Source organism: Telopea speciosissima, chromosome 8, assembly GCF_018873765.1.
Source record: "Telopea speciosissima isolate NSW1024214 ecotype Mountain lineage chromosome 8, Tspe_v1, whole genome shotgun sequence".
In the NCBI taxonomy this organism is placed as follows: domain Eukaryota; kingdom Viridiplantae; phylum Streptophyta; class Magnoliopsida; order Proteales; family Proteaceae; genus Telopea; species Telopea speciosissima.
The window spans coordinates 7,406,662-7,434,081 of NC_057923.1; the positions used below are offsets into that span (position 1 = coordinate 7,406,662).

Here is a 27,420-nt window from a genome sequence, read left to right on the forward strand (position 1 = left end):
ATTAAACACATACCGTATAATTGCCGTACACGTTTTATTATGCCGGTTTTGTAAAAAGTATTATTGCCGTCTGGTCCTTTTAATTCCCGTACGTATCCTTACCCGTTTGATTGCCGTTCCCGAACTTACTAAGGTTACGAACTCCCCTCGCTTTCTTGGCATTTCTGCAACTCTTTACTCTCTCTCTCCTATTGATTTTACTTTTAAGTTCTTGATCATAGTGTTTCTTCTTGCTCTGTTCCTTATTCACACCATGAACTGAATCAAAATCAAATCGATTAACAGGAATTGAACCATTTAACACCCACATTACCATGGGTGAGGAAAACATTTACCTTATAAATAATAAAGAAATTAAGACAGTCCGATTCACCAGGTTTTGAGGAGGGCAACTAGAGTCAAAAAAATTAGTTCAAGGAGAAACTCGGTTCTCTCTCACTTTGCCCCCCTCTATATCTGTTCTAGATAAACTGGAACGAACCTGAACCCTAGTGCGGCCGATAGCTTGTACTGGCTGCCCTCTCTCTCTCTCTCTCTCTCTAGGGTTTTATTTGCACTTTGTTAATATTTGTGGCATCTTCAAAATATTGACTTTTAAATAAACAGACATAATTTGAATGATGAGTGGAGTTGGAGAGTTGCAATCTTTAGAGACACGTCTAGCTGATCTACCCCTAATGTCAGAATCTTCAGCAATAAACTGTCCAACGCTGCCTGAAACTAATTTGATCAGTCAAAGAAGAGGTTGTGGGTTTTAGATGGTCTCTAATCCTTAGTTAGGTCGTTATGAGTTCTGTTCTGGTAGCCCCTGCATTATGTTCCATTTTTACCAACTATCGTTCACAGACAGACTACCTTAGCAAGTTAGCAGGGATCACAGAGAGTTAGCTAGAGGCCAGTGAGAAGGTGTGAATCCCACCAGATTACAATTTACAACCCATATCGATTTGAAGAAATAAGGAGGTAACTCATTTCTCACTCCTGTTGGAACAATTTATGACTTCTGTTTTGATGCTTTGCTGGCTGAAAGAATATCTTTGCCCCTCCCTAGACTAATTGGTTTGTTTTGATGGTTCTAAAATACTCTCTTGTCCTCCCAGCTTGGTTGGGAAGGGGGTGCTCCAGCAGGGTTTCATTATTCTTCATGCTTTTGAGTTGCATTGATTGCTTCCTGCATATATCAGTTTGGTTATTTTCTACTATGATGGTAATGCTGGACCTGTACACTCAGTAAATGTTATGGATAAAAAGGAAATGAAATTTTTGAAAACTGATTTTTTTTGGAGCTTATGTAATGTCAGTTTCAGTTACTAATTGAGTTTTGCAGAAAGCAAGTTTTTTTTTTTGGGTGGGGGTGGTGTGGGGAATACCTCAGACCATGAGTTCTCCTCAGATTCAATGGTGTATATTGATTTGTTGACATTATATCATGTTTTAAACTTTGAAGACTCTAATTATAGGATGCCTTCACTGGAGTTAGCTTGTGAGTTGAGACTCAACTTATTTTTAATTGTTGAAACCTCATGTTGCTCAAGTTTCAGTTGCAGTCCTTTGTGCTAATGCATTTTGATTTCGGTTGATTTTGCAGAGTTAGCTTTCTGATCAAGCGATGAGTTTAATTTCTCAAAATGCGCTTCCAAAAAACCGAGTTGATAAGGTTAAAAAGCAGGAGTCTGAAGAACCTGTATTTGTGGAAGGGAATGAAGCAACTGAAGTTACAAAAGAACCCAACTCTGCTGGTTTCAAGAATAAAAAGAGAAGGAAAGAGAAAAATGAAGATCGGAAGCAGTTAGAGATTGAGCATGAAAAGGAAATGAACAGGCTGGAGAACTTCTTGTTTGGGTCTCTGTACTCTCCAGTTGTATATGGAAAGGAAGACGAGGAAGAAGTAAGAGATTTGACCGATGGGGATCCGGCTTTGTTCTTTACAGATAGATCTGCAGATGAGGTTGTGTCAGCTTATGAGAAGGAGGTGGAATTTCAGGAAGAGAGCAATAGTGAAGTGGAAACAAGGGAGAAGAAACCTGTATGGGTGGATGACGAAGAGGAAAAAACAACTGTAGATATCGTGAAAGTCAACAGACTGAGGAAATTGAGGAAGAAAGATGATGAGCGTTTGATTTCTGGTTCAGATTATGTGTCAAGGTTGAGGGCTCAGCATGCCAAGCTGAATCCAGGGACAGAGTGGGCCCAACTTGGCCCACGATCAAGTAATTATGGTCCTTCTGATGATGAATCGGATGAAGAAAATGGTGTTGTGATAGCCCGGGATTACAAGAATATTGAAGCACATGATGATATCCTTCAGTCAAATGAAGACCTTGTTCTGAAGAGCGGTGCAAAGTTGTTACCTGGATTAGTGGAGCACTCAAGATTGGTAGATGCAAATGCCATGGATCCCTCCAATGGCCCCATAAATTCAGTTCAATTCCACAGAAATGCTCAGTTGTTACTTGCAGCAGGATTAGATCGAAGGCTAAGATTTTTCCAGATTGATGGGAAACGGAACACTAAGATACAAAGCATCTTCCTCGAGGATTGTCCCATTCGCAGAGCTTCTTTCTTACCTGATGGGTCCCAGGTTATTGTTGGGGGAAGGCGTAAGTTCTTTTACAGTGTTGATCTGGTGAAAGCAAGTGTCGATAAGATAGGACCCTTGACTGGCAGGGAGGAGAAAAGCTTGGAAGTTTTTGAGGTATCCCCTGATTCTAGTACTATTGCTTTTGTGGGTAATGAAGGTTATATTCTCTTGGTTTCAACGAAAACAAAAGAGCTGATTGGCACACTGAAGATGAACGGGACTGCTCGAGCTTTGGCTTTCGCTGATGATGGAAGGCAACTGTTGAGTTTTGGTGGGGATGGACATGTCTACCACTGGGACTTGCGAAGGAGGACATGCTTTCATAAAGGTGTCGACGAAGGTTGTGTTTATGGTTCTGCTCTTTGTACCTCTCCAAATGGAAGTCTTTTTGCAGCAGGTTCAGAAAGTGGGATTGTCAATATTTACAACGGAGAAGAGTTCTTAGGGAACAAGAGAAAACCGATCAAGACTGTCGAGAATATAACTACTACGGTGGATTATTTAAAATTCAATCATGATGCTCAGATATTGGCTATTTGCTCAACTATGCAGAAGAATAGCTTAAAGCTAATTCACATCCCATCTTATACTGTATTCTCCAATTGGCCCCCACCAAACAGGACTCTTCATTATCCTAGGTGTTTAGATTTCAGTCCTGGTGGAGGTTTCATGGCCATGGGAAACGCTGCAGGGAAAGTGTTCTTGTACAAGTTGCATCATTACCAACATGCATAGAGTGATGGGAATGTAACTGAACATCTCGGCTGTCTTTTATGATTGGTATTCCAGATGCCAAATTTGAAAAGCTGCTTGGTAGCCATGTGAAATGCCGTGGCACAGCGGCAGATCTTGTACAAGCTTCATAGAGTGATGTAATCTCAACTAAAGTCTTGACTGTTTAACCTGTATGAGTATATGAGATGCCAAAAGTTGCGACAGCTGTTTCTGATACTAGCAGAGCATCATTTTTTGTTGATGATGGAGGATTATGCCTGGTAATTACCTTACTTTGAACTTGTGGATTTTGATTTAATCAAGGAGTTTATTAGTTTTGTTTGCTCATTGTATAACTTTGTATGGGTGGCACTATTATGAGGGAGACAATTTTGAGCGTCTCAAGTAATAGGTTTAGGTGACCATCTTTTTTATAGTAGCCAGAGTTTATTGAAATGTCCTTTAATTGTTTCTGACATTCATGTGTCTTTTGAGTTTATGAAATCTGTAAAGCTTTCTGGACATCAATAGGGGAAAAAATTTTAGTCACGTTAAATTAACTGTCTTTTCAACAAGTTTTGCTCATTAGGCACTTATAAGCATAAACCTTATTCTAACTCCTTTAGAGGTTTAAATATAATGTACAGATGACGTGGTTGTGGTTCTTCTGTATCTTTTGTCTTGGTTTAATTTCTGCTTTGTTTGAAGAGTTTTCCACACACACACACACGTGCAGTGTGTCTGGTAACTTCGGTGTAGTAAGTTGGTTTGTTTAAGCTTTGAGAAGTGTGTTCTGTGAAGCCTTCGGAATAATTTTCGATATTTGTTGTGCAAATTACATGTTAGTTTGAGGTGTTTCATTCAGGCTTGTCAAAGCCTTAAACATAGATCATATAATTCAACTTTTAAGGGATTGGGCGTGAGATTAGCCTTGTTAGCTCCTAAATCAGGAGGGTAAATAAACTGACGTAGTGCTTTCTCAATCGTATATGTATAATGTAGATGACAGTAAGGTTAAGTGACTTCTTGGATAGCAACATTCGACCAACTTTACCTCAACACATTCTATAAGGTCCTTGTTATAGTTGAATGAATAGGTTGGTTGTCAAAGCTTGTAACCACAGTGGTTTTATTATCTGTGTTGTCTCATGTTTAAATAATAATGTCTTTAACAGCCCTTAATTAGCTGCTGTGGATTTACATCATGAATAATTTATTTTGGCACTGTGGATGGTGTCCTCCTGAAGTTTTTTAGTTTCATTTGTGAATTGTCAAAACTCTCTATCTTAGGGGCTACAGATTGTATATGCATCAGTTCTTCATTCAAGGAATTTAGTAATTGCTGGGAAGGGGATATCAAACAGGTGGAGCTGTATAAAATTACTTGTAATGATATAACACGAATTGATCTCTGAAACCAAAAGAAGTTACTAACAGTGAAAAGGACTGGAATCTGTGCAAGCCTGGTAACTAGTTTACTGCAAAAACAGTAGTGGGATCCAACACATAACCTTCTACAAACAAGATACTTCGCCCAAGTTGTATACCCCTAGTAAGCAGTTTAAATACTCAATGCATCCTACTTCAGCTTAAAACATTCGGTGTGGAAGCTTTTCAGTGGTTACTATGGCTGTCTTGTGGGAAGTAAATAGAAGGGAAGTGAAATTGATTTAAAAAATGGAGTTATATTCTGGGAATTTGATGTCCACACTGTCGGTATCATGTGCCCTTTCACAGTCTCTCCTCCCAGACATGTGCGTGCATGGGAAATTCCATCCAACACCGGCTTGTCGATCCCCTGACCTTATACCCCTCAGTTTCAGACGTAATCTTTATTTAATTTTTCAAATTAAATTGGTTGCCAAGTAAAAGAAAATTTAAGCACCATATTTTGAATGTTTTAGAATTATTTACACAATCATGTTAAGTAATGATTATAAAAGTTTATATTTTTCAGTATTGATTTGATTTTAGTTTCCTTTCCTTTATTTCCCTTGCAACTTGCATTTCTCATCATTGTGACATATGTTGCAAACAAATAATATGTGGGTCTGGTATTATCACCAAATCCAGATGAAGCAAACGTCCTCTTCTGAATGCTTTCTAAATCTTCCGTTACTCAACCTTATGTGAGCAACATTTACTTACAGGACCTTTAGTTGTAGGCTGTGTTTGGTATGCATTCTTGGGTGATAAAAACAACTATTTTTATCATTCGAGAATTCATAATTGACCTAGAATGCATAAACACAGCCGTAATCACATTGGATGTGAGTTAAACCTTGATTCTGTTATGTGTCAACTTAGATGAGGACTGAAAATTCAGGATTACAAGAGGGTGATTGCTTATAAAATGAGGGTATGGCATTTGATGGAAAGAGAATGATTTTGCTTGGATGCTGAAACTTGATAGGTGGTCAAGCTAGGTAATTCCTTAAAAAATTCAATAGTCAAGTTTGCCACATCATTCTTTCATGTGATAGAATCAGGCCATGGTTCAAATCTAATTTTAACCCATGCGGTTATAATTAGATTTTTCATTTTACTCTTTCTTGGTTGTAAACTGGTTAGTTTTTGGTAAAACGAGTAGGTGGTGAGCGAATGTTGAAGTCTTATCGTGTAGCCCTAGCATAATAGTGCGGGGGTCAATGAGAGAACATGCAGGGACATCAATATGGATGAAATTTTTTATTTTAAGAGAGGTCGGGTGGTAATTTTGTGTGCTCCTATGTTTGGGCATACAATCCACTTAACCGGGCAGTGTTTTTTCCCCCTAATATTATGTGGGTAACATATTCACTTGGTATCATAACTGAATATTTGTATGTTGCATCAATCAAAGAATTAATGCAACAAATATTATTATCTACCAGCTTATCAAAGAGGGATATAAAATCTGGCTGTATCTCTCATGGGATCGATCATATTGGCATATAACATTTGATATACAAGGAACAAACTTATCATGCAGCGGTTCACTTGGAAGTTGGAATCCTGATCGTATTTTACATTTTTATAACTAATACTTATGGAGTAGTAAGATTCCTACTACTACTGAGCATGGTTTTAGTAATCGGTATCGGTCTTTGTCGATATTGATTCAATGTATCGATCCGTATAGTCACGTATACACTTGTTTTCTTTCAAAAATTAGATTTTTTTTTTTTTATACATTTTTATCTTAGTCTGTACCAATCCAGCAATATGAGATCGGTGAGGAATCGTGATCGGTCTCTATTGATATCGATATGAATCGATATCAATCTCCATCAATACCAATACAAATCGGTCGATCCGGTCAATGAATTGTTTCTATTTGCACTATTCAGGTGAAAAAATGAAAATAGTCAAATGAAGCCCTTTTTAATTTTACACCGTCCCCAGCATTGTGTCATCCACTGTCAAATGGAACGGTTCTGGCTAATCAGGATTGTTCCGTTACAGACCCCAGAGGCGTCATTCCCAGAATTGGTCCGTATGCTAAACAGATTCAAAATTAAGATTCAGTTCTGTTTAATTATTGGCTGGTTTGGTAATTTCTGGCATTCGATGTCAAACACTCAAATATCAATGTTTATTTGTAAGGGAAAATGGACTTTGTCCGAGAGCACGGCTCTTACACTAGACATAGGATGGGGTAAAATGATCGCCTCATGGCTAGGGATGAAAATGAATAGCCGAAATCCATTTCCGTATCCGTGTCCGTATTTGTTTAGCACTATCCGAACCCGTCTGAAAGCTAAACGGATACGGATACGGATAGGTTATAGCTATCCAAAAAACTATATTTACATGTAAACGGATAAAATATCAGATCCGTATCCGTGTCCATATCTGTTTAGCATTATCCGAATCTGTCCGAAAGCTAATCGAATGCGGATGCGGATATAGCATTATCCGAGCCAAATCCGATCCGTTTACATCCGTACTCACGGCCCTCACCCCCTATGAAAAGTGAAAATCCCGTTCTATTGTTGCTTCCGCACACTTTCCCACTGGTCCCCGCATTGCCACATGGGCAAGGCAACGCTCCAGAACAGAAAGCTCTTCTCCTTTTTATAATTACAACATTACCTAGTCTCAAAACACTAAAATATAAAATTTTACACACGACCATTAGTTTCTCTTTGTAATTACAACAAAATCTTTATTTAATGTATAATTGTTAAGTATTACTTAAATCCAAAATAAGTAAAAGATTGAGTCCGGTGTCCACTTGTATAGTGTATGCTAGCACCACTGTATCTGTCTCTCTCCTCTCACAATAGGGGTAGGTACAGTTCCAGAAGCTGGATTGTGCGTGCACATGGTGTACTAATCTTAGGGATAGAACATGAGGATTTGACTACACAAGGTAAAACAGAGTAAAAGTTTGGCTGATGTTCTTCGTTAAGATTTCTTGCTGGTTGTACCTGACTTGAAGGAAAAAGTTGTTAGATTGTGTAATTAATTTAAGATTTTGATGCGATCTTGTTGAATTATGGGTTGTATGGTTTAGGAGGTGATATTTGGATACCTGGGCTTACTAGTTAAGTGGGAGGTTGAACAAGAGAATGCAAAACAAAGATTTAAGACGAAAATTTGGTTGATAGAGTGAATTAAAACTTTGGAGGCTGAGTTGCTCTAAGGTGAGTTTATTTGATTTCTTTGTCTAATTAGTTAACTTTGATAGATTGAGCAATGAACTGACGGGTGAAAACCCTATTAGACGTATTGATTGAGCAGGGGTAAAAACCTCATTTAAAACCCCACATGAACAGCAGCAGCACTGCTCTTCCGACCAGTACAATTTTGCACAAACCAGCGGTGATCTTTGCGACTAACGAAACAGGAAGAAGGAACGGCAGTGAGACCACCACTGCAACTCATGGCTACGCTTCCGTTCATGGGCGTTGAGCCGGCAGATTAAAGCTCGTAGGGCATTACTGAAAAGGAAGAAAGATTGGAGAGTGATTGGGTGGGAGAAGGTAGACAGTTTTTTCGCCATATAATACACAACAGGTGTTATGCTTGTGAAATACAGATCATCAAAAAAAAGCACAATTATTTCTATATCATAGGAATAATCCGGAAAAAATATGTTTTTTATTGAAACGTACGGATACATTCATTATACGTGTATCATACACATATTTACTAACCATGGGCTGGAGCACAGAACAAGCGGCAGAAAATGCAACACACACAAAAGAGACAAGTAGGAGAAAAAAACATCCTAGCCAAACTTTTTTACATGATCAAATATGACCTCGAATAGAGCTGATTGGAGCGCAAAGATTCAAGTAGACAACCTCATTTAGTTGGGATAAGGCTGAGTTGTTGTTTGTTGTATTCAATGTCACGACCTAGACATGAAAACACTGAAAGCAATCATACTGGAACCAATTGATAAACACTTGGTTGACAATGCCACCATCTTTCCTAATTTAACAACCTCGGACTCTAAAGACAAAAATTCCAAATCTAAACCAACAAGGCTTTACGTGATCTTATGAACAACTTGCTCACCGAATAAACCAAAGAACTATGGAATGGTTTCACTGACAAGCCAAACATTCAATCTGTGAGAAACCGTATAACAAACATTTCTTACAGAGTCTGAAATTCTATTATTAAAAATAAATTTGAAAACAAAAAAGCATAAACAATCCCTAATGATAACACACCATACAGTATATCCTAAAGACTATACAGAACAGACCGAAAGCACCACGATAACAATGGACAGGTAGAGTCTCCAGGCACACCATACAACAGTTATTCCTCTCAGTCCAGCTTCAAGTTTTACAACTGAATTTTGTACCACAAGGGCAAAACTATAAAACTTCGGACACTCGGTCAAAAAAACAAAAAAAAAACCAAAAACAAAAAAAATACAGACGAGGAGCCAAGTGTACCTGCTTGATGTGACCTCTTTCCTTGAAACCCCAATTTCTGCAGGATCACCTCCTCCACTCTGCTTGCACAACCTTAGCTGAAAATTAACCATACACAAGGTATGAGATACATCACCAAATAATTCAAAAACAACGCAACTCCATGAATAACTTTGGAAAAGAATGAAACTAGAGAAGCTTTTGAAAAGGGGGGGAGAAGGAAATGTATCTCCCAACTCAAACCATGAATCCCAACATCCTATTTGAATTTGTTTGACCCTGTATTTGTCAGAAGTCCCTTGGCCATCGAATATAGACCAAAGATTGTTCAATTTTCATGAGATTTTGACTCATTAAGGAATCCCATCTAAATAGCAGTTCTTCCCAATGAAACTGGGTAAAATAAATGGGCATGATTTCCTGAGTCAAATCACCAAAAAAACTATGAGTATTTAATCGATGATCAAGTTTCTTGGCTATTTTCTAGACCAACAAGAAAGGAACAATCTAAAAGAAAAGATGTCATAGCCAATTTATTGAAGACAGCAAGAATTAGGTTATGATGCAATCAGCCATGTGAGAAGACTATGATGCAAAACCACAACTGAACAGCGAAAACTCACGTGACAATGAATCACTTATCCAGAAAAAGTCCCAAGTCTATCAATATAAACAAAAGTGATTGACACTATATAAATATCTTAGAGATTTCTATGTGGAATTTCATTATGCTGCAGAAGCACAATGCAACCCAAACAGGAAGCTAACCCCATCTTAAACACACACTGGCAGGCAAACCACAAGTTTTTTGGTTTCTTACCATTACCATCCCTCGAAGACAACAGTGACCTGTCTCTAACACCTCCTTTTCCACTTCCATGAACCAATCTCTGTGTTCGTGGCGATTCTGAGTTCAATTTCCCATTGGTAGAAGAAGGCAGAGAATGCCGCCTTGTAAAACCATTCCTCTCAACCTCATCTTGCCCGAACCTTGGGGTACCCTGTGCTTTGAGCTTTGCCTTTGCAGATTCAGTTGCTGCCATATAACTTGGCACTGTTGGGGTGTTCCGTAATCCATTCTCGGGATATTCCTGCTTTGCTGGAAAGGAAGCTCTCCTCTTGCTGCTTTTCGGGTTTACATTGCCAGTGTGATCTTCCTTGGAATTCAACTCTGAATTTGTTACAGGAATATTCTCATCTTGCACATTTCTCTCCAAAGTTTGCACACCTGCATCATGATTAGTTACAGTAATATTCTCAACTGGCGCATCTGAGGTAAATGGTATTGGAGTTGCTTCTACATCAAGCATCTTTGGTGCCTCCACTACTATTGTATCTTTCTTCATCTTCTCAATAGAATCACCCAAGCCCTGGTCTGAAGCATCAGCAGCTGCGGGGCTTGACACTTTTCGTGGAACACGCTTTGGCTTCTCAATCTCAGCCTCTATCCGATCAGAAGCCTCAGTTATCGAGCTAGAAACTTTTCTCAAATTTCGCTTAACCTTTTCAAGCTCAGTTTGGGGATCCAGCACTGAATCTACAGGATGGCTTGTAACTTTTCTTAGGCTGCGTTTTGGTTTTTCAGATTCAGAATTAGAATGGATTGACCCATTGTCAACATTTGCAGCAGGAAGCTTCCTGAAAGTACGTCTTGACCGAGCTGGTTCAGTTTCTGCACTTTGAAGATTACCTTGCCTTGCCTGAGGTTTTGCATCAGCATTCTTCTTTGCTTTTGGAAGTGGTTCCCAAAAATGGGTAGAAGTCCAACGCTCAAGCCAGTTCAAAGCTGAATTAGGTTCACCCGGGCCATATTGAAGACGAAGCGGCAATGCAGTGGATGTAGAAGCAAGAAGCTAAAACCAAAGTAGCAAGAAAAATCACATACCCAGTACTAACAAGCAGCCAAAATAAAACAAAATGAACAGAAAGCAGCAGAGTGGCAAGTGAAATCAAATAATATCACCATCCAAATTCAGTAAAACCAAGAAAAAAATTCATTTTTACGCTTGGTACGAAAATGCCAGGTTCATAAAAAATCACCATAGTAGGGGAAAGTATGGAACAAAGCCGTCCTTGACACATATATGGCAGCGTGAGAACTTAGAAGACATTAAAAGGGTTACATCAAGGAGATCTGCTAGCTCAAAAGTCAACCATATCAGATGTCACTGGAATAATTCAATGAACAAATATTGGGCCAGCTGAAGGGTTGCCCCCAAAACCTTTTTGGGAGCTAAAATATACAGCATGAGAAAGGACTAGCCCCAACATTGCAATCCTCACATTATTTCTCTTCAGACCTGTCGCAAAGTACATTATATTATCCTCCACACAGTACCAGGCATGGGAATGAAGGAATATTGAGTTCAAGGAGGCCCCTAATGAAGAACAGCATTGCAAAGCTTCCAGGTATGCATACTAATATGAATAAAGATGAGTTCTTACTTCAGAAGAACTATATCTAAAGCAGGGCAAGAAACAAATTACCTTAATACCAAAAGCATTTGCTAACAGCACCTCTGTCTGTAGATTTGAATTCGCTTTAATTGGTTCCAAACGCTGAGCCTCCTGATGGAAATGTAGGCATGTTATCCAGCAAAAATAAAAGGTAACAGAACAGCTAGCAAAATAATTAATTGAAGAAGCAATGACGTTTTCTCACAGGAATGCTCAAACCATGGGACACCCCACCTTTTGCTGGATGTAGCATAAGTGCGTAGTGGAGCCCAGCACTTTTTCCAATCCAGCTGTTGTATAAGGGTTCCCATAGAAGAACAACTCCAAAGATGTAACATATCTAGCAGTAAATAAATCCACATATATAGAAAGAAAAAATGGGGCCAAGTGTAATAGAATCACACAAAAAGAAGAAAGAAAACTGCAAACAGTCAGAAACTGATTTCAGAATAAATTAAAAAATTAGGAAATTTTCCATGATCTCTCCCCCCTGCAGGCCATTATCAACTTATTCAAACCTGACACTATATAAATCTATTTATTACTAGAAGTATTTAGGTAAGAAAACAACTTGCAGACAGTTTTCCATTTTACCAATAAGCACAATGGCAGCCAACCCAACGGCTACAATGAAACTACCAGGCAGTACTTTAAATTACCTGAGTTTTCCTTACATTGCATTTGCCATGCACCTCAAGACCAGTATCAGAAATTCTGACTCTACGACCACGAACTAGCGCCTGAATCCTTACAATTCCCTGCAGACAGCGTAAAGTGGCAACAGCTTGCCTCCTCACAAGGTGCCCTCGGATAAGTGCCTGCAGCCTTATGATGCCCTTTAAAGCTCGAAATGCCCGACGAGCCTTCACAATACATTGCTTACATCAGTGTCACACAATATAACTGACCAAATTGCAGAATTAATACAAAAAACTGAAGTTTAGAGAAAAAGGAGGGGGGGTAAGAAGGGTTTGGTAATTATTTATTTTCTAATGGAAAACAACAAAAAAGATAAAGCTTAAATAGAACAAAATTAAATGAAGAGAATAAGGGTCTTTTTGGTATCATTTTTCATTAAGTTTTTGGTCTATTTAAAAAAAAAAATCATTACTGAAAACTATTTTGATCAAAAAATAAAAACTGCTTGGCAACTACAAAACACAATAGATTGTAGAATGAAAAATAAGTTTGGTAACTACCTACCTGTAAATAATTTTTAGAGAGATTGGCCCAAAACCCATATATATTTTAGTGGTAGGTGAAGAAATTCTCTCATCACCCATCTTCTTTCCCTAATCAACTCTAAACCCTAAGGGATGGGGATTCTTCTTTTGAAATACAACATCAATCTGTACTCTAGGATGGAGATTCTTGTGCACAGCGTACAGGGATATTTCCACAAAGATGAATTCAAAAAATTTCCAAAGTGATTCATGCGCACACCGTACAGGGAAATAAACCAGTAAAACAATCACCATCCAAAACCATCCACCTAAACCGATAACTGCAATTCAAGGTTAATCAGAAACCAAAAAACCAAAAAAATCATAAAATCAATTGAAACTCAACAAAACCGACTTCTTCCATCATAGAAAACCCTGACACTCTAACAAAATTAAACCCAATAGATCATCCAAGAAGACAAATTCATAACTGTCGAGTGCTCTTCCAATAGAGGGCAATGATGCCCTTAAAGCCTGAACAGATCTGCTGGCTAGATCTTGAGTAATTAAGAAATCGATGTGGGGAGATTTCTTTAAAAAAAACAGAGTATTGCCTACTGTTTTGGAGAAATCAAACTGCAGCAACTTAGGAGATAGAGATAGCCCACAAATTGGATCGAGGGTACTTTCCACCAGTAGTAAGTAGCCCTTAAAAATTGAGCAGCACCAAGTGGCTAGATGCAAAGTAATTTGCAGATATCAATCTCTTCAAACATAAATTCCAGAATGTAGTTGATAGCAGAAATCTTCGTATAACTTGATTGCGGTAGGCAGAAATCTTCATGGAACAGCAGGGTAGGTAGTTGAGAAGCCAAATCATGACCTTTGGGTGTATTCGCTTTTTGTGGGGATTTGATTTGATTTTTGGGGCCCTGATTCCACTCAATCCCAGGCCGCAGAGGATCCAAATCCGTAGATGGATGAGGCTCGTTGCAGGAAGAAGTAGAAGAAGGAGGAGGAGGAGGGGGCTTACCTTTCTAAAATAAAAGCAAATGTCTATTTTACCCCTCATATTTGGATCTTATGAGCACATGCTCACTAAACTTGAGCGAAAAAATAAGGGAAAGACGTTTTTGGCCATAATACATAGACTCTTTAGTCTATTATGATTTTGGGTTTGTTTTCATTTATTTTAAATAAAAATAAGTTTCAAAAATGAAAAATTGTCAAAAAATGCAATTGATACCAAAAAGGCCCTAATGTATGCAAAAATTTCCCTCATCGGGACATCCAATTCCATCATGTGGAATGAAATAGATCTCTGGCTTTCAAGTATTCACTCCTTTGCTTGACAAGTGTTTTCGTCGAGATAGTCCGGTGATATTCAAGTTCCTGCTGTAAGCCTATGCCTAATAAGGTTCTTTATTCCTCTTCATTTTCCCTAAAATCTCGTGATCCTAACCCTCTTTATTCCTTATACCCGGGAATCTAGTTTTTGGCCTCCCTTCTTCCAAGGTATCTGAATGTTGGGTACCTAGGAGATGGTCTGGATAGACCACATGTCAAATTTCAATCCCAAATTCAATTATTTACCCTTGTAATGCCATCTTTCCCATCTCTGTCTATGCACCCCCTCTGTAGTGCCTTGCCTCCATGTCAAATTCCAAGATTTTTAATGATGTGTTTTGCTACATGGCCAACTCCGTTTGGACTGAAACTAGACATGTCAGCAGGGAACCTTGAGGTCTACCTGTCCACAAAATTTCAGCCCACTCCTATCTGCCTTGTGGTAGAAGCAAGCACCCTACCATGGCTTGGCAATATGGACCACCAGACCAGAAAACCTTCTCCCATATAACATATGTAAACTCATTTTTTTTATCAACTCAAGGACAGTTTCTGCAGATGTATGACTGATCTTCAGTTGACTTGAACATGATGAAGTGGAGACTGAGATGCTCAGTATTCTAATCCCTCAGTCAATGAGGAAGTTTTGAATAACCCCACATTCCAACCTGATTTCAAAACACCTGGTCTCCAGTCATGTTGTTGTCCAATTCACCAGTAGGAAACAAGGAGAGACCCTAGGTGCACGAGACACCAGTCCTTTTTCGGAACTACATTTTCAACCTTCTTACAACATATCGAACAGGAGAAATGTCGTCCGGAAGGTGGATCTTAATCCAGGCATTTCAACAGCAAAAACTAGCTTTAATAGAGTTCATCCTTCAATGAAACTCAAGTCAAAGCAAAAGAAGTAACTTCTATGGAGGTTTGAGGTGAACATTTTCATACTAATAATTCGTCTCTCCTCCAAATCTGTTTCCTGTGTTACTATGAATTTGTGAATGATTTGGCGAAATGGGGAGAAAAAGAAGCCAACAAGGGTGCAACAGAGAGAACAGTTTTGGCAGAGAAAAGAAATTGAAGAGTCCAACATCAAAAGCATTGTGCTTATTGCAATGCCAATTATATGGTGTAAAAGTTAGAGAGATGTTCTTCAGATTAAATGTTCTCTCCAGAGCTTTCAGAAAATATTATTCATTCCATTAGGGCCCAAAAACAAGTCATGGAATATAGTGAAAGTTTTCTGCAAAATAAGGACAAGCAAGGAGATGATAGAAAATTTTCAGTTAGTTTTAAGGAATCCAATTCTGATTTCACGAATTCGCACTTAGGACAAACTTTGATCCCTAAGACCAGTATTCCAATCAAGCTATGATATCAGGCTACACATATATTATTCTTTATTACTTTCAGCACTGATTATACTTTATCTGCTCTTAGATTTTAACAAATTTTCATCATTCTGTTATTATAATATAATAGGCTTACACATCAAGTTTTTCTCAACTCAGCACAAAATGGGTTTGTCACCTTTGGACTAGGCATAGGCTCACGACAAACCAAAAAACATAAAGCACATAATTATTAAAAATTGTAACACCTCAAGTTTCTCTCAACACAGCTCAGCTTGAGTGTTGTATGATCCTGAATGTCTTGTATGATAAACAAGTTCTATGTGTTCTCTGTCTTTTGGTCTGTCTTGAGCCTATGCCTAGTCCAAATGTGACCAAATGCAAATGCACAATCTCAATCCAAAACTATTCACTGGGCCTCAACATAATGAGGAAAAGGTGGTTCAGGGCGTAAAAATAAAAATAAAAAGGTGATCATTTTATGGTGGCAAACCCATGGAAAAAATTGGTGGGTACGTGTGGCTGTTCCACCACATGGAAGAGCAGTGTGGCAATTCTGATGACCGTTGGATATCGAGGAGTCAAAATAGACCATGAGTCAAATTCAACCTCAACTTCAATCATTTACCCTCCCATCTACTCCCCTATATGTCCATGCACCCCTCATAAGCTTTTGGTAGTACTGAGTTTTTCTATGTTTTGTTTTGCCACAACGCCAACTCCAAATGATCTGAAACTTGACATGTGAGCAGGGGTGATGCAGCTTCGTGATTGAACTGGCTCGAACCCGTTTGGGAACCCAGACCAAGAACCGAGTCAAAATTTGAGTGTTTGGTTTAGTAGGATACTTTTAGGATTTTATTTATTTCTTTTGGGATTAACAGGTAATCTTTTATATTATTTAGGTAGGTTGAGGAGGAGATAGCTACGTGGGTTTAGTTTCCTAATTGTTTTGAGTTTCTAAACTAGAATAGGTTTCGTTTCCAGTTGGGTTTCCTTTTTTTTATCTATATGCATGTCTATGGGGATTTAGATTTGAGAATGAAATAGTGAGTGATGCAGGACATTTGGGGGCTGCTCCTACTAGCCCTAGCCCAGGTCCAATTAAATACTCCAAGGAATACCATCTCAGGCCCAAGCCCAAGCCCTACCAGCCCTGCATTTAGTTTTTATTTCAGTTATCGCAATGTAGTTATATTTCAATTTATTTTACAGGAGCAGTTTCTTTTTCTTTTCTTTTTTTTGGCATATATTTCAGTTTTCATTTTTAGTTGTAGTGTGGTGGGATGTTATAACTACCCAACAACAACATTTATTTTCTTTAAAAGAGCTACTGTAGCCTCTTTGAGGGGGATGAATGATGGAATAGAGGGAAAAAAATGGATTCTGAATCTTCTTCTTCTTCTCCCCCCCGCCTCTTCTTCTATCCGATTTCTCTCTCTTGAATTCTTTTTCCTTCTTTAAATCCCAAATTCTGCTACTACATCTCCTGTCTCCCTACAACAACAACAACAACAACTCAGCCTTATCCCAACTTAATGGGGTCAATATGCATGTCCTTCCGCACAACTTCTTCTATGGTCATTTTAGGCATGCACCCAACTCTTTAGCCCCTTCAATCGGGATCATGTCACTCCTCCTTCTTGGGGCAACCCTAGGCCTCCGTTGAACATGACCGTATCATCTCAAACGACTCTCTCGGAGCTTGTCATTAATCGGGGCAACTCCCAAGTCAGCTCATGTTCATTCCTTACTTTATCCTTCCTAGTTTTCCCGCACATCCATCTTAACATCCTCATCTCTGACATATTTCAGTTTATTTTACAGGAGCAGTTTCTTTTTCTTTCTTTTTTTTTGTGACATGTATTTCAGTTTTCATTTTTAGTTGGAGTGGTGGGAAGTTATTACTACCCAACAACAACTTAATTTTCTTTAAAAGAGCTACTGTAGCCTCTTTGAGGGGGATGAATGATGGAATAGAGAAAAAAAATGGATTCTAAATCTTCTTCTTCTTCCCCCCACCCCATTTCTCTCTCTTGAATTTTTTTTCCTTCTTTAAATCCCAAATTCTGCTATTACATCTCCTGTCTTTGTTCTTCCCTACAACAAAAAAAAAACTCAGCCTTATCCCCTTATCCCAACTTAATGGGGTCGGTATGCATGTTCTTCCTCACAACTTCTCCTATGGTCATTTTAATCCTGCCCCTAGCTCTTTTAGCCCCTTCAACCAGGATCACATCACTCCTCCTTCCTGGGACATCCCTAGGCCTCTGTTGAACGTGACCATATCACCTCAAACGACTCTCTCGGAGCTTGTCATTAATCGGAGCAACTCCCAAGTCAGCTCATGTTCAATTCTTATTTTATTCTTCCTAGTTTTTCCGCACATCCATCTTAACATCTTCATCTCTGCTATACATAGTTTCTCAACATGGCACTTCTTAACTGCCCAATATTCAGCCGGTCATACAACAGTCCTATAGAACTTCCCTTTAAGCTTCAAAGGAACACGTCGGTCACACAGCACTCCGGACGCACCTCTCCACTTCATCCATCCCACTTTAATTCTCTGTGGGTGAAACATCATCCTCTATGTCACCTTCTTTATTTATGATTGACCCAGATATTTAAAATAGTCACTTTGTAGTATAATGACCTCTGACTTCCCTAATGATAAAATAAATATAATGCCATCTTTTGTTCTCCTAAGAAGTTGATTCTACTATATAATTCATACAATTAATGAATGGATTACATATACTAATTCCTTGATTCCCTAAACAAACATACATGCTGTTTATTTTCTTTGAAGTTGATTTAGTTTTATCTACCTTTTTTTTTTCAATAAGCCAAGCCTACACTACCAAACTTAATCCAATGCAGCTAAACAAATGTGCCTATGCTCGAGATCTCAGCTCATGCCACAAGACATTGACATTCTCAAGATACATGATTAAAGACTTAAAGTAACAAGGGACAGTCAAAGCCACAAAACAGTTGCTCCATAAAATTCATAGCAATGACATACATGAAATGCTAAAAATAGATTAGAATGTCAATGGGAGATTGCACAAGAACTGCAGCTAAGAATTACCAAGAAAAAGTAAAATCACCAGATAACCCTTTAAAGCAGCAATAGTAAATTACCAAATAACCCCTAAAAGCAGCTTGTGCCTTCGTTGCAGCTTGATCTTGCCTGATTCTCTCTGGATCATTTGCTGCCTCAGGTCCTGTGGTTCCTTGGAAACCTGGATCCTGATTTCTGGGCAATACCTCACCGCCATGCTGTCCAATAGAAGGAACCCCCTTTTCTGATGCTAAGTCCCCCCCATTTCCATCAGTCATACCAGATGCTGCATGCGAAATCAAAGGATCCACAGCAGTTTCAACACCTGGGGCCTTGGCAGCCACCCAAGTCTCATTCTCATTTGCAGTCCGCTTCACATAAAAATAAAGTACAATTAGAATTTCACATTCTCACACTCTAATACTAATCATACATAGAGAAGAAAATCATCAAATTGAATGCAAAACCTTCAATTTAAATAATATTCCTTGATCAGAAAAGAAGTAGCTAACCAATGGAAACTAGTTACAGTTGTATCAGTATATGAGTTGCAAGAATGTGAAAGAGACTCCACACTTCAGCCCCCCAAACATTTTTATTCAGGATTCATCTGCCATTGCTAATTCAAATCAAAGGTTGATACAAAGTTGGTCCATTTAAAGTCATAGATAACAGCTTCAGGCCAAGAACATATTAAATACTGTCACTATAGATAACAGGCCTTCAGGTCAAGAACATAATCAATATTGTCACTATCATCAGTATGTGAGATAGCATAACCTTTACAGTTGACATCCAGGAACTTGTCAGGCAATACCATAATGAAAAGAGCCAATGAGTTTTCACCACGCAATTGACCAAATATGATAATCCAAATCCTATATAACCTAACAGCAATATATCCCTAGAGAGATAGGTCTAAGCGGAGCAACACGTTTTCCATGAGATCGAAAATGAGAACTACTAGCACCACACAAGTTTTGTGAATAAGAGATTGTTTGATAATGAGAAAAGAAAATCTGTTTCCCATAAACAGGATCCATCAACAATATCACCAAAGGATTTATCAGATCCAAGACTCCTGTAAGTTTGGTGCACCATCCAATTGTTGCCTAGTGGTTGGTCCAAATTGATGCATCAGTGAACACATGTAGGGTGTAGAAACCAGAGCACTATTATTACATAACAATGCTTAGCATATTCTTGCCACTTCTACTGTCAACTACTCTCCAAAGATCCGTGGAAAACACAAAAAGCTCCTCTACTTATCCCCAAAAAAATAACACACAAAAAGCTCCTCTCTCTCTCTCTCTCTGTGATGTAGTGAATGCACTCCATGGTCAGGAATGGGAGGGGAGTTTAGTCCCACATCGGTCGGGTAGTGTGCAGCAATTTGGCTTATGACCTTGGAAGGGCCTCTCCACCTTGAAGCTGGGGCTTTTGGGTTGGACACCATTACACACACACACCCTTTTAAAATAAAGGCTTGATTGAAAATTCACTTACGTCATGTCTGATCAACTTAACAGGCAAAGTTGCTGTGTAGAAACAGAAAAATCATTGTTGTGATGTACAAGAACAAAACAAATGTAAGATGTTTAGGCGCTAGACTCATCCTTTTTTGGGGGGTGGGGGGGAGGGGTTGAGGTGACTTTGAATCATCTTTCTCGAGAACAAGTGCATATACTTGAAAATGTGGCAAAAGAAAAAAAAAGTTTCTGATTACTCAAACTTCGAATATACTTGAAAGGTGGCAAAAGAAGAAAAACAAAATTGCTGACTACTCAAACTTCCTTGGTTCCATTTGATGGACCACAAATTAATCCTTAATATCAATAAATCATTTTCTCCTATTCAATAAGCATCTCTCAAATAGCCTAATTGACAAGCTTTACAAAAACATGATAATTCACAAAAATGGGGGGAAAACAGACACTAGTAGTACAAGTAGCAGCAGTAGTTCAAATTAATAAAAATGCTGACGACACCAAAGAGTTGAAAACTTACCAAAACCTCCCTTCCTTTTGACAAATTAGACTTGGATGCTTTCTTTCCAAAAAGTAGGGTCTTGATCCATTTACCCGGGGATTTTCCCATTGCAGGAAGCTCAGATACAGAACCACTGAAACCTAATTTTCAAGCCCTGCATGGTTTCACATAAATGACAGCTCAGGAATTGCACAACTACATACAAGTTACATCATGATCTCTGAATTTTACATCAGAAAGCTCGATTCAATCTGATCATGTTAACTACCACTGCCACGATCTCTCATCCAATCTCTAGAAATTGGACATTTTAAATATCTTTTCACCTGCTTGAAAACTCCTTTTAAAAAAATAAAAAAGAAAAACCGAAATTTCAGCAAATCTAAAGTCTAGACCAGGAAAAAAAAAAAGAAAAAGAAAAAAGAAGAAGAAGTTTTATTTAAGAAAAAATGTAAGGTTGGGGAAATCCCTAGCTGTGAACCAGAGCTAAAAAAAAAGTAAATACTAGATAACTTTCGAACTCCAAACTAACCAGAACAGACACTTCAAACCTGGTATGATCATACTCAACGTACTTAAAGTGAAATTTGAAGATTAAAAAAAAAAAACAAAAAGTCCCCCAACCCAAAAAAAATCCGGATGGAACAAAAAATAAACGCAAAGCTATAACAGAAGAAAAAGAAAGCTAGAATATCTCAAATCCCACTGGAATTAGTTCAATAAACAAAGTGCGCTTTAATGTATTAGCGAAGAAAACAAAACCAAAACTAGAATGATCCGTTCCTACCAAAAATCAACGAATCTTCCACCTCAACCAGAAAAAAATGAACAGCGGAAAAAAAAGATATTGGTGGTGAGGACTTGCCGACTAAGTGCCAAAGTAGGTAACAGAAAGCGCACCAGATCTGAAACTAACCAGACAAATGTACTCTTCAGGAGCTCTAAATCTACCATTCCTGGACTCCAATAAAAACAAGAAACACAAAACAAACGGTACTATTCAGAGATCTGAAGAACAGGTCACCAAATATTATGAGTTAAAGAAATCACAACAAAAATCAGATTTTCTTCGAGTGTCTGTGAATGTATGTTTTGGTTTGAGATGGAAGCAAAGTAAATGTACCATGAGAAGCGTGCTACCGGGGAAGAAGGGATGGACCACTCACTCCATCATCATTTCCTTCGCTTCTCCGCCTCTCTCTCTCTCTCTCTCTTTCACTCCCACTCCACTGACGGAGGACGACGAAAATACAGAAAGAAAAAGCTTTTATTTACTTTCTTTTAAAAAAATATATTAGTTAAGAATTAAGATTTAAAATTTAAATATTTAATAGCAAATATTAAAAAAATGGGATAAATAAAAAAGACTGCAGGTGGACTCCAAGACTGAAGCGTGCATTTATTTCGGGTTACAGGTGTTATCTGTGGCTGGGAATCTACAGATATTTATTATAAGGATACCACCCAACTTACCAAAAAGTGAACAGTAATCAAATAAAAGTACTTCTGTAGAGGGGTATTATGGAAAATTCACATATTTACTCCTAAAGAAGCAAAGTGGATTTCCGTCGTCTGGTCTAATTCCGGATCTTTATCACCTCCAGTTGGTTGCCTGGTTCAGTTTCTCAGTTTCTCTATCAAAGGGGGGCTGAAATGACCTCTCTACCCATGTCCAAATAGTGTGCCTAGATGGGATCCACCATTCCCCTATTTAGAAGAACTGGGAAACTAAGCCGGTCAATAAACCGGAGGTGATAATTTTCCCTCTCCACTGGAGAATCAGATTTTTTTTTTTTGTCGTGGATGAGATTTTGATTAAATAACTATATTGCCTCCGAAACTCTACATTAACGATCGTGATCAGTTATCGTGTAAATGTACTTTTGTAGAGGGTTAGTTTGATAAATTGACATATTTTCTCCAAACGAGACAAACTGGATTTCCGTCGGCTGGTCTCTATTGGAGAATCAGATGTCTTTTGTCGGGAAACGATTAATATGAAATGACTAAATTGTCCTTCAAAATCTACATTACCGACGATTACTGACAAAGGGCATTGTTGTCTTTAAAACAAGGAACCAAACAATGGTCTTACTCAGACAACGGCAAATCAGAAACAAGTGAAATGCGGAGATGCGGTCCGCGGAGGGATAGTTCTAAAATGCGCTTTTGGCACCGACTAGAAGAAGTACGAACATGCCACGTGTACTTATAGGCCGTACCATGATGGAAAGCAAAAATAAATAAAAATTTAAGGACATTAAGAACACGGGCAGAGAACTATGGATCTCCACATCAGCACATCTGCTAAAATGGAATTATGATGACAATAAAGTCAATGGATATAGGGATGAGATTTAAGAGAAGCATGCCCACATCCTTTTTGGATCATTTCCCAAATTTTTTATGGGGCCCACATTCCAGTTTCGGGGTAATGACAACTGGGCCAGGATCAGAAAACGATGAAAAGAGCTAAAAGTACATCAGCTTATCATACATCACTTAATCCAACGGGTGATACCATGCAAGTGGAAATTGAGATTAAAGCGGGCCCCATTAAAATTTTCCTTTGCGGCAATTGCAGTGAGGGGGTGATCCTTCCGTTGGTGTGTAAACTGCAAACAATAAAAATGAAGAGATGATTATCAGAGACGGCAGGGAGGCTACGCTAGCATCTTCACTCTCTCTCTCTTTTGTTCACATGAAATGACCTTGCTGTCCTCTCATGTATAAGATTAATGTATGGGACCTCATTAGTGAACTCCCTTCTATGCCGCTTACTCAATTAACCCTCTCCCAAAATTGAATACCTAGGCTATCATTAAGAAACGAAAAAAAATTTAGGGGTCGTTGGATTGACGGGGAGGATGGAGTGGGAATATTGTGAGACTAGATTCCACTGTGTAGTGGATTGAAGAATAGGGGTGGGATTTTTACTTTTCATGTGAATGGTAATCAAAATCTCATCAATTTTGTGGGACTTTGGATAGAATAGAGATGTAATTTTCAAGTGTCACATTAGCAAACAAAACATTTAATGATTTTCCCTAAGCTTTTGTAATTTCACCACCTCCAGTTAACAAAATAAGATTAGAGTAGGATTTTGAAGTTACTTTAATATTTTTTCCACCCCACCTAAGTCCCCATCACACAAAAGACGTATCATTTATTTTGACAAAAATGTGGTAACATGGATGGATTGCACAAATAAAATCCATCTCCACTCTCTTTTTTTTTTTTTTTTGGAAAAGGAAAGAATTAATTAATAAGAAAGGAATTTACATCCTAGTGTATAATTTGTCTGTTGCGTCCTTAGTAATAAGGTGCAGCAGGGGTTGGGAGAGGGCGTCTATACAGAAGTTGCACTCCGTAGGCAAATGAGCAAAATTGGCGAGCCAGTCTGCATAGTGGTTTCCCTCCCTGTGTCTAAAATGGAAGGAGGTAGACCGGTGGTGGTGGGCTATGTACTTTATTTGGTGAAGAAGGTCCCAGGCCTGTCAGTGTGTCGCCGATCTTCCCGTGATGCCATCAATGGTAGACTTCGAATCAAAGATGACTATAAGATTGGTGTACCCAAGCTCCGCAGCATGCTGGATCCCACGCAAGATACCCTGCAGCTCAGCCCGATAGATGCTATTGGATTGGATAGCGCCCGCCAGGGCGAAGATAGGGGAACCATCTGAGCGCCTACCTATGGCTCCATAGCCCCCAAGGCCGTCTCAAAGGGATCCATCACAGTTGATGGAGATGGCCCCTAGCGGGGGAGGCCACCATTTGTGGAAGGTGATATGACGCTGGTAAAACTCAATCGATATGCCCCAATGATGGAGGAACCACCTGTTGTAGTTGGTATCTTAGTTAGTAAGTTCGGGAACGGCAATTGAACGGGAACGGATACGTACGGCAATTAAACGGACTAGACGGTAATAATACTTTTCAAAAATCCGGCTTCATAAAACGCATACGGTAATAATATGGTACGCATTTAATACGGGTATAATACTGCATAGACGGTAATAATACTTTTAAAAAAAGGGACATATATTCATTATATAACATGCATTCACCACCTAATAAACAAAATAATATCATGATTTTATGAACTAAAATAAACACAATAATATAATATGCTATATAACATCTCTAAGATTATCATTTAACATACCAAAATATCAATAATCTACAAGAAATGAATGTGGATTGTCTGAAAATGAGACGAGCAAGTTGATTACCTTATCATTAAATCATTCTTCCAACATTACATTTATTTCTATCTACAATGAGATAACCATATATTTTTAACCAGATGTGTTCTTGTGAAGGGGGATGAGTTCCCACTAATTAACCAACACAAGACAAGAGGGAGAGTTCCAGATATGGATCTCCACTGTACACATTAGCTACAAGAGACAGAAAAACAAGAATAAAATAGAATAGAGATTGAGCCGTTCTCGCCAATATCACACCAGATTCATTTGCTTCACTACCACCATCAAAGTTCAAAGACCAGAGAAACAAGAGGAGAGTACAAGACTTAAGTGCCGCTTTGTTGAACAGAGATGGCGAGGATGATTGGAGATGGAGGGCGGCTACTGTTGCCTGCTACGGTTGGATGTTCAACGCAAATCGAAAGGGACGAAAGGGAAAGTGAAATCGTTTCCCTAAATTCTAATCTTTTGGGTAATTTTTTTTAAAAAAAAAAACGTATAATACTCGATCGATTAAAAAATGCATTTTTTTTATAAACATACGGGAAAATACGGGGACGGGAGTATTATACGTTTAAAAATATGGGGACACGTATGATACGCGAATTTACTAACTAAGGTTGGTATTCCGAATTTTACCCATATATCCACTAAAGTGCAGCTTTGTATCGTTGATGATCCGCTGAGTGATCCTTTGGTGCATCTCTCTGAAGTCGTGGAATAGATTCTGGCATTGCGCTCTCTCCATATCATGTAAATAGTAGCGCAAAGGCTATATTTCTTCACCAGCTGAGGGAGTTTATTACCTCTAAAATGGCTTGTGAGCCAGGAAAGCTCGTCCTTCCAAAGCCTTGACGGAGAACAGGAGTAGCCATTGACTTGGAGAATGGCCTTCCAAATAACCGAGCCGAACTGACAAGAGCACATGAGGTGTTCAAAGGACTCAGTGGTGGAGTGGCAAAGAGGGCAAAGCTGGTTGGAAGTGATGCCCCACCTGAAGAGTTTGTCCTTAGTTGTGAGAGCATTCCTGAGGGCAAGCCAAGCAATAAAGCTATATCGCGGCATCCAAAGGACCATGGTGGACCTGGGTCTAATCACATCCCAGTAGGAATTTCTTGTGAAATTTCTCTTAGGATTCGGGGCCCATACCATGCTGTCATGTTGAAGCCTGGGGTAAAGCTTGCATTGCTTAATGTCATCCCAAAGCTCACGAATGGCGAGATCAGTAGCGGGAATGTGGAGCCAGTCACCCCAAGAAATCAGCGAAGTGACCCTATCGCAAGTGGATCTGCCTAAAGCAGGAGAGAGGAGAGTTCCCTGCCCTGCAATCAGCCAATGGTTTAGCCATGGATCGTGCCAAAGAGAAGCAAGTTGGCCATCCCGAATAAGGTAGGCTAAATTATCTTTCACAAATAGGCACAGGAGGAGGATGCTTTTGAGAGTTGGAGAGGTTGCCGGGGGAGGGTCGAGGGCCCAAATCTAGCTATTACCCTGCCACTTTTGTCTCACCCAATGCACCTACAAGGAGCCTTTGTTAGTGATCAAGGCCCAAAGATTTTTGGCTAGAGCAGCTGAATTACTATCTTGAATGCACTGAATGCCTAATCCCCCTTCTTTAAAGGGCAGACAAACATCATTCCAGACCACTTTCAGGATTCCCTTGTCATTATGCCCAAACCAGAGGAATTTGGATAGGATGGGCTCAATCTTGCTAACAATCGTGGCTGGCAGACGAAACACTTGAATCTAGTAGGAAACAACACCCATCAGGATTGACTTGATAAGCTGAAGTCTACCTGCAAATGAGAGTAATCTTCCCCTCCAAGAAGTAAGGCGCCTGGACAGGTGAGAGAGCAGGGGGTTAAAGTCATCATGGCAAAGCCTCTTGGAACATAACGGGACCCCTAGATAACGGATAGGGAAGGAGTTTTCTCCAATGCCAAAAAGATGGCGAATGGAAGCTCGCGTCTGCCCATCGCAATTGGAAAAGAAGATATCAGACTTGGATCTATTAATATGGAGCCCAGAGATGGCGGCAAAGGAGTGAAGGATACCATGAATTCCTTGTGCCGAACTGGTGGTGGCCTTGCTGAAAATGAAGAGATCATCTGCGAAGCATATATTCACCAGCTTGGGGGTATGGCAATCCTGGTGGGGCTCGATCAGACCAGAGTCAAGTCCCATAGAGAAGAGGTCGGTGAGATGCTGCATCGCTATCAGAAACAGGAGAGGAGAGAGCGGACAACCTTGGCGTAGGCCTGTACTCCCCCAGAATTTTTGCAATTGGGAGCCATTAATCATCACTACAAAACTTGGTTTGGTAATGCACTAAACAAGCCAAAAGATAAAGAGGTGGTGAAAACCAAGGCTGTGAAGGAGAGTAAAGAGGAAGCTCCACTGTAGGGAGTCGAATGCCTTACGAATGTCAAGCTTGGTGGCAAAGCGAGACATCCCCCGGTCAAGGTGGTACTGATGGAGCAATTGCTGGCAGAGGAGGATGTTATCAGTGATGTTGCGCCCCTTGATGAAAGCCACCTGATTAAGGTCGACCAGCTTCCCTAAAACCTCCTGCAGCCTGTTGCTGAGCAGCTTGGCGATGAACCTATAGATAATGGGGCTGATCGAGATCGGTCTGTAGTCGCTGAAGTGCTCTGCAGAGGGAGACT

At 39.3% G+C, this 27,420-nt stretch overlaps 2 protein-coding genes across 7 annotated transcripts; one reads left to right on the forward strand and one right to left on the reverse strand.

The window, feature by feature from the left end:
• Positions 1–1,557: 1,557 nt before the first annotated feature.
• Positions 1,558–3,729, forward strand: LOC122672357 (U3 small nucleolar RNA-associated protein 18 homolog). The gene has a single exon (XM_043869849.1). The coding sequence runs from the start codon at positions 1,610–1,612 to the stop codon at positions 3,314–3,316; it is 1,707 nt and encodes a 568-aa protein (XP_043725784.1). The 5' UTR covers positions 1,558–1,609; the 3' UTR covers positions 3,317–3,729.
• A 5,203-nt stretch (positions 3,730–8,932) lies between these two features.
• LOC122672356 (protein IQ-DOMAIN 31-like) lies at positions 8,933–21,775 on the reverse strand. Of its 6 annotated transcripts, XM_043869845.1 has the most exons (9): positions 21,670–21,775; positions 21,463–21,502; positions 20,565–20,700; positions 18,638–18,928; positions 12,288–12,491; positions 11,659–11,739; positions 9,992–11,024; positions 9,193–9,269; positions 8,933–9,085 (listed from the first exon to the last, which is right to left on the reverse strand). In XM_043869845.1, the coding sequence occupies exons 3-8, from the start codon at positions 20,652–20,654 to the stop codon at positions 9,238–9,240; spliced, it is 1,731 nt and encodes a 576-aa protein (XP_043725780.1). In that variant the 5' UTR covers positions 20,655–20,700; positions 21,463–21,502; positions 21,670–21,775; the 3' UTR covers positions 8,933–9,085; positions 9,193–9,237. The 6 variants fall into 6 exon arrangements, with proteins under 6 accessions (XP_043725780.1, XP_043725783.1, XP_043725782.1 ...); XM_043869848.1 differs by having other exon boundaries at positions 8,933–9,269; positions 12,321–12,491; XM_043869847.1 differs by having other exon boundaries at positions 8,933–9,269; positions 11,659–11,748; positions 12,321–12,491.
• Positions 21,776–27,420: the final 5,645 nt, after the last annotated feature.

What these genes read in the sequence shown, in the direction of transcription:
- LOC122672357 (XM_043869849.1), top strand. Translation starts at nt 1,610, where the DNA reads ATGAGTTTAATTTCTCAAAATGCGCTTCCAAAAAACCGAGTTGATAAG.
- LOC122672356 (XM_043869845.1), bottom strand. Translation starts at nt 20,654, where the DNA reads ATGGGAAAATCCCCGGGTAAATGGATCAAGACCCTACTTTTTGGAAAG. An exon ending in CTGCTTTTAGGGGTTATTTG is followed by an intron (nt 12,492 to 18,637) that starts GTAATTTACTAT and finishes TGTATTGTGAAG; the next exon opens with GCTCGTCGGGCATTTCGAGC. An exon ending in GTCTTCGAGGGATGGTAATG is followed by an intron (nt 9,270 to 9,991) that starts GTAAGAAACCAA and finishes GTTAATTTTCAG; the next exon opens with CTAAGGTTGTGCAAGCAGAG.